Here is a 7,656-nt window from a genome sequence, read left to right on the forward strand (position 1 = left end):
GTTGTAGTGTGTTACTGATGGTGACCTTTGTTACTTTGGTCCCAGCTCTCTGCAGGTCATTCACCAGGTCCCCCCGTGTGGTTCTGGGATCTTTGCTCACCGTTCTCATGATCATTTTGACCCCACGGGATGAGATCTTGCATGGAGCCCCAGATCGAGGGAGATTATCAGTGGTCTTGTATGTCTTCCATTTTCTGATGATTGCTCCCACAGTTGATTTTTTCACACCAAGCTGCTTGCCTATTGTAGATTCACTCTTCCCAGTCTGGTGCAGGTCTACAATTCTTTTCCTGGTGTCCTTCGAAAGCTCTTTGGTCTTGGCCATGGCGGCGTTTGGAGTCTGACTGGTTGAGGCTGTGGACAGGTGTCTTTTATACAGATGATGAGGTCAAACAGGTGCCATTCATACAGGTAACGAGTGGGGAAGAGAAAAGCTTCTTACAGAAGACGTTACAGGTCTGTGAGAGCATGGGGTTGTCCTTGTTTGAGGTGACCAAATACTTATTTTCCACCCTGATTTACGAATAAATTCTTTACAAATCCTACCATGTGAATTCATGGATTTTTTTTTCACATTCTGTCTCTCACAGTTGAAGTGTACCTCTGGTGCAAATTACTGACCTCTGTCATCATTTTAAGTGGGGGAACTTGCACAATCGGTGGCTGACTAAATACTTTTTTGCCCCACTGTATATGAAAAAGTGCTTTGGCTCAGCAGGGATCAGCTTACAGGTAGAATACAGCTGCTGGATGGGATTAGCATGTCATAGCTATCTACCAAACTGCTAACTGGGGGATTTCAGGCCATCTATGGATCATTTTTGCTAACTGTTTATTCAGCTTAGGCTCACAGGGCTGCAGCCTGTGCCCTAGCTGTCATAGGGCAAGAGGCGTGGTCTACCTGCACAGGTGAGCAGTCCATCACAGGGCCAACAGAGAGAGACAGAGAAGCACTCTCTCACATCCACACCTACAGCCAATTTAGAAGCACCAATGAACCTAAGCAGCATTTCATTGGACTGTGGGAGAACATCCAACCTCCACAGAAAGGCCAACAAGCTTCAACCTACAACCTTCTTGCTTTAAGGCACTAGTGCGAACCACTTTCCCCATTTCAGCCCAAATCCTGCATCTTCCTGTTTCTGACTCCAGGCCAGCTCCACTAACACTTTCTCATCAGACACTGCCACCTAGTGGAGGAAGTCTTAGTTCCATTTGAAGCTTCAGATTCCAGTTAGTTCCTTTACAAAGAGGTGGAGGTGGTGGGGCCACAGCACCATCATCACTGAGTGCCATAGGACACTTAACCTTTGTTTCCATATGCTGGGAACTTCCTGTTGTTCCAAGGAGGACTGGAAAATGTGTGAAAATCTCCCAGTCAGTTCCTCACAGCACACTTCAATCATTTCCCTCCCACAGCATCAGGACCAGGGCCTTTTCTCTCTTTGGTCCCACTAAGATATTTCCACACAGACACCTCATCAGTGGGACTCTCAGAGCTACCAGCCCTTTGCTACAATCACAAAGCTCTTCATTGAAATCAATGATATCAAAGCTGGAATCAAATGAGTCCAAGTCTTCTGCTGATTCAGCATCACATTCATCTTTGCTCCTTGTTCTGCATCCCCACCATGGACTTCATTCCTTTCCAAGCCAGCCTTGAGTGTCCTCCCTCAGTCCCTCAGTCCCAGTATAGAGTCTTTGGTCCAGACTGGAACAACTGTGTGCCCAGTTTGAGCTCTCTTCAGTGCTGTGACCTGACAGACCCAGAGGGGCCATCACATCACATTTAGAAGCTCCCCTAATGGAGCCACAACACATGTCCAATACTTAGTCTGTCTTGTTGGACCAACTGGAAGAAATGATTCAAGGACTTAGTCACAGAACAGAGATTCAAATCTCCAAAATCCAACTGGCTGCATCAGGACATATAGTCTGAAACTCTGCACAGTTTCCTGTTTGAAGCTGCTTCCTGTTGGCTTCAGCTGTTTGGAGTTTCCATTTTCTAAACTTCTACATTCTGAACCTTCTTCAGCTCTGAACAGATGATGAAACACTGAATGATTTCAAGCACTTTGTCTAATAAACTTACATCTTTCATTCTTTATACAGATTGAAGAGCTGTGGTTTGTCAAAGATCAGCTGTTATTATCTGGCAGCAGTGCTGAAGTCCAACCCCTCCCATCTGAGAGACCTGGACCTGAGCTGGAACAAGCTGAAGGATTCCAGAGTGCAGCAGCTCTGTGGTTTTCTGGAGAGTCCAAATTATAGACCACAGACTCTGAGGTCAGTCACCACATTTTAGTTGTGCGGAGATAAATATTATGTTGAAGTTGTTCTGATACTGCAGGTCAGACATGAGGTTGATAATATACTGATCCACACTGAGGATTGTCGTGGTAAAGTCTGTTGTCTTCTTCTTTTCCAGCTTGGCTTAGTACACCATTAATCAATTCTATTTTAACATTGATCTCTGCAGGGTCAGTAACAAGACAGTTAAATCTTCCAGAGACAAAACCAGTAAGTACTGAGACTGTGTGTCACATTCATCAGTATTTCATTAATAAAATATCCCATAAAAGCTACTTTATGCTTATTTCATTCTGCAGAAATCTATAAATTATGTTGTTGTTTTTTTTGAGGATCTGTTTTGTAGGTACTGGTTTTTGTCAAAGTATTTTAATACTTTTTTAAATCATTTTAGTGACTGAGAAGGCAGCAGCTGAAGAAGATAGTGGGTACTTAAAGAAGCAAGAGAAATCCGTCACAAACAGTTTGTATTTACACTGTGTATAATGTCTATTGATTGTATTGTTTATTTTAATATTTGTGTACAGCACTTTGTGACTGCCTGTCTTTGAAAAGCGCTTAATAAATAAACTTTACTTACTATTTTATCAGAAAACCACTAACAAATGAACATGATGGTAAACAGCACCAGTTAGAGTTCCAGGGAATCCTGAATTATTTGATGTTTGTGTCTCATCAGGTGACTCTGAGGTCAGACTGAATCCAGACTCATTAGACACTCAGCTTGATTTGTCTAAGGATGACACAGAGCTCATTAAGGTAAGAGAAAAGCACGTGGATCTGTTTATTGTGTAATGGAACAAAAAAAGAGCACAGAAACTACATCACAGGGAAGATCAGTCAGGCCAGACATCCAATCAGGTTTAAGATTCAGTGTCATACGCAGTATTGGGTAAGTCACTTTGAAAAAGTAATTAGTTATCGTTACTAGCTACTTCTTCAGAAAAATAATACTGAGTTAGTAATTGAGTTAAAATGTAATAAAAGTAACTAATTACTAGGAAAAGTAACTAATTACTAGGAAAAGTAACTATTGCGTTACTTTAAAAAAATGTTTAACCCTCCAGGGTCCAGGGTGTAATTGGCTGTTTTTGACTACTTTTGATTTTACCTCTGCATTTCACCTTTAAAAACTGTTTATCTCGCCTTGTTTGGTTCATTCTTTTCAGCACAACCTCACGTCTGAATTTACAGTTATCTTTTCATTTTGACATACTGTATTAACACAATTGATCTAAAATCAGACAAAAACATAAAATCAGAGTAGAAAAAAGTTATGTTTTACTGTAACAACCACAAACATGTTTAACAAATCATTTTCATACCTTGAAATGCAAAAATAAATTGTAAATTTTAAAAACTTTTGCACAAGTTTTGCAAACAAAGTTATTTGCAGCTATTTATCTAAAAATGCAGCCAAGGTGTTGTTGTTTTTTTTAAATAACCATTTCAAACTATTTACAGAACAATCAATTGTAAACATAACAATAGTTTCAGGAAAAAAACATCGAGTATATTTTTTTTATCATAACTCTGGTTTTATCAACACAATTTAAAAACTGGTATGTAGTTTGAAGTCCACTCTTTTAACACAAAAATGGAGACTCACGGTTGTCTTGGGCTGACATAGAATCTTGTTGCTATGGCATCTTAAACTGCTCATGTGATTTACCATTACTACTTTATTCTTCCTCAGCTAATCAGCAGCACTTGTGCGATTGTTTCGCTCCCCTAGCTCCCGATAAGCTGAAGACAGCTTCAACCATCTGTGACGATTCAATGAAGTGTTGTGGGTTGTGATCACATGCTGCCTGTTTTGATGTGGGGCTCCTCCCATTGGTGTGTCTGTGTTACTAATGCCATTATTCCCTTCACTGGTTATACGGCATTCTGCATCATTTGATTTTGAAAATATTTTTTAATCAGACAATCAGTATTTTTGCTCGCAGTTTTGAAAGTATGTACTTATAACTGCTGATGTGTACTCTGTGTGGTTTCTTCACTGCTTACTTGTTTGTTGGTGCTTTAAACAGCTGATGTTGTTCCTCTCTGATTTCCAGCCTCCATCAAGCTTCACACCTGAAGTACAAACTGAATCCACACAAATCTCCTACAGGTGCTTCTAGTTTCACATTAGACTGATAACATGTATGTAATGATGTGAAATGACACGTGTGATACAGCTGGAGGTGATCAGACCTCAGGTGATACAGGCTGGTTGGAGTGCTTTAGCCCTTCTGTGTCCTACAGGTTCAGGTGTCCTGGTCCAGGTGTGTTCCAGTGTACTCTGACCAGACTGGTGTTTGTTATGGCTCAGGAGGCGGAGCTGCTGTACAGGAATGTCCAATGGGATGAGAGCCTCCTTCAACAAGCTGGAAAAACAGCTGCAGGGCCGCTGTTTAACATCACATCCTCTGAGGATGCAGTCCGTCAGCTCCACCTGCCACACTGTGAAACAAAGGAGGGTGAGCTCCATCATCACTGATGCTCCGAAAACATCTGTGTTACTGTGTGGTGCTCATTCAATATGAACTGTTTAGTGTCATACAAATAACCATAATGGAGTTTATTTAGAACAAAACTGGACAGGAGTGAACTTGTAGTTTGCAGGAAATGTAATTCTCAGATATGGTGAAAAGTAAAATTGAACTCTCAGAATCAAAAACTCTTTGCTCTGACAGCGGTGCATGTTGACGGCCTGCTGTCTGTTGCCCACATCTCTGATAATGGGATGACCGTCTTGGAGCCACTGGAGATCACTGCCACCCATGTGGTTGTGAAGGTCCCTCACCTCTCTGCCTTTGGCCTCATCTGTAATGTCTTTAAGCTGAACATGGAGGAACCCGTAAATGGCCAAGTTCTGCTGTTCTTGGAGACAGGGCCTCGAAGAATCAATGTGTTTCTGCTGCAGGAAAATATCCCTTTGTCAGAGGTGAACAGTTTCATCCTCTTCACTCTGTGCTTCTCTCCATAGAGTCCAAATGATTACTCAGCAGTTTTCTGATGATTAACTAAAGTTATGTACAGGTTTACTGGTCACTCCTCCCTGATTACCTGACCACAGGGTCAGGCTCCAGTTAACTTTTCTGTACTCATATTCACCTTCAGATCTGCTGACCAATCACTGCTCTTCAGTACTCACTCCCAGTAATGACCCTGAGCTGTGGACATTTGATGTTTGTGACCCATAATGTCAGATCTGACACTTCAATGATAAAAATAAAACCCTGGAGCTTTTTTCCTCTTTGGAAAGCTGTTTTATCTCCAGAATTATTGTTTTTCTTTGATTCATACAGACACATGATGTTCTACACCTGATGTGTTTAAATAAGCCCTACAGGAGAATAGAGTTATTAATGTTACCAGCATAATAAACTGTCCTGTCACTGAAGGTGTCTGCCCAACAAGGACGTGGTGCTGAATGCATCCAGACCCCTGCTGACTGTCTTTTCAGCTTCGGACAAAGGTACAGTGTCCACTGTGACCCTGAGAGCAGGATACAGCCAGAGGTGAGTCAGCAGTTACAAACTAAATTCTGCTGACATGAATCAAACTGCTGGATAACCCACTGGTCATGAAAACGGCACCTTTCTGTTGGTTTTTAGCAAACACAATTTCGCTTAAAGTTTGGCCCAAATTACCATCCAACATTTCAAGTGTTCCTGACTACAAATCCAGAGATTGTGACTCTGACGGTCAAAGACCAAGAGGGGACAGAAACCTGGAAATCATCTATTTACCTGCCAGGTAAGGTTGCTGCCAGAAGCCAGAGCAGAAATGACCCTGCAAACATCTGGTTCTTTCATAAAAGTTCAACTGAAATCATACTTAAGTATCTTTTCATCTGCAGGTCAGCGTCCTGTTACATGTCTGTTATCTATCTTTGTTCCTTCAGCACCAAGAACAGAAACCTTAATGAGGAGTGTCCCAGCTGAGGCCCGAGTCCCAGCAGCTGAGAGGCTGCTCACAGTTCGCTCACAGTTTATTGAAAGAGTGTCTGAACCTGTTTTAAACAAACTTCTGGATAAACTCCTGCAGCAGCGCGTTATCAATGATCAGGAGATGGAATCAGTCAGATCAAAGCAGAGCAGAGCAGATAAAGCACGAGACATGATTGACACGGTGCGACGGAAAAGTAGCGAAGCCAGCTCACTGCTGATCGCTGCTCTCTGTGAGGCGGACCGATGCCTTTCCACAGACCTGAACCTGAATGAAGACAGACTTGGAAAGAGTCTGTGACCATGAATGTCAAAGACCACTGACGGTGTCATTGTGATCTTCATGTGACGTGTTTTTAAACTGCACTTTAGTTCTGAAAGTGCCTCTCGTTAAAACCTGGACTCTGATTAGATGCTGAGCAGGACATTGGATGGACTGAAGCAGAGTCTGGGACCTCAGTAATTATTAGTGCACAAACCAGCAAATATGTGAAGCTCCATTAATGCTGAACCACATCTACAGGTTGAAGAGCAACACCTCAGGTTATCTGGGACCAGCGTCAGGTTCCACCAATATAACTGAAGCTGTTTTTACCTGTAATGCTGGAATAACCTATTGAATCACATGATCAGTGTTTACAATCTGTTTACTGAGGTTTAAACTCTCCTCTGTGCTTCTGCTTTGAGCAGCACGTTGTGCTTCTGCCTGTTTAAATAAAGTTTTGCTGCCTGCTTTCTTATGCTGGAGTTTGAATTCATGCTTTAAAACAGTTTGAGCTTCCTGTTTGTCTGATTTACTTGATTTGCGTCTCATATCTGAATCGTGTTGTCGTGGGTCTGCATGTGTTAAAGTGTTAATGGAGATGACCCAGCGACTTAAAGTGAGCTGTTTAATGAATAAAGGCTGGTGATCCATGATGATGCAAAAAGGCAAATAAAGAAACCTCACTGACTCGAAACACAATAAACTCAAGAAAAAGACGAACTTGTCATGTTTCCGCTGTGTGGCAGGCAGGTTTAAGACCCAAATGCAGGACGCAGAACACAAGAAAGGTAAACTGAGAGAGGCAGCTTTTATTGCTGTTGAAAATCCAAATGCGATGAATAAGGACATATAACCAAAACTGGAAACTAGAAACTAAGGCCAGAAAACACAGGAAACCAGGAAGCTACAAAACTCAGAACAGACTCTGAAATAACTGGGGACACAAGGAGCTCGGAGAAACACAAACAGCACAAAGAAGTGGTACGACGCAACTGAGAGCAAGGAAAATACAAAGCTAAAATACACTAGGGGATAACAAGGGAATGGGACACAGGAGGAGAGCACACCTGTGAGCACAACAAGACCAGGGGAAGCAAAAGTAGACACTCTGGCTGTATCCCAATTCAGGGTCTGCAGCCTTGA

General features: G+C 42.1%; 1 protein-coding gene across 1 annotated transcript; it reads left to right on the forward strand.

Moving 5' to 3' along the window:
- Nucleotides 1–2,478: 2,478 nt before the first annotated feature.
- On the forward strand, nt 2,479–6,813 carry LOC102798999 (NACHT, LRR and PYD domains-containing protein 1b allele 2-like). Its single transcript, XM_087846729.1, has 9 exons — nt 2,479–2,520; nt 2,705–2,773; nt 2,990–3,069; nt 4,371–4,426; nt 4,561–4,775; nt 4,992–5,242; nt 5,703–5,819; nt 5,916–6,057; nt 6,206–6,813. Coding segments are annotated over exons 1-9 (1,275 nt in total). The 5' UTR covers nt 2,479–2,519; the 3' UTR covers nt 6,550–6,813.
- Nucleotides 6,814–7,656: the final 843 nt, after the last annotated feature.

Source organism: Neolamprologus brichardi, chromosome 9 (assembly GCF_056152115.1).
Source record: "Neolamprologus brichardi isolate AB-2024 chromosome 9, ASM5615211v1, whole genome shotgun sequence".
Lineage (NCBI taxonomy): Eukaryota > Metazoa > Chordata > Actinopteri > Cichliformes > Cichlidae > Neolamprologus > Neolamprologus brichardi.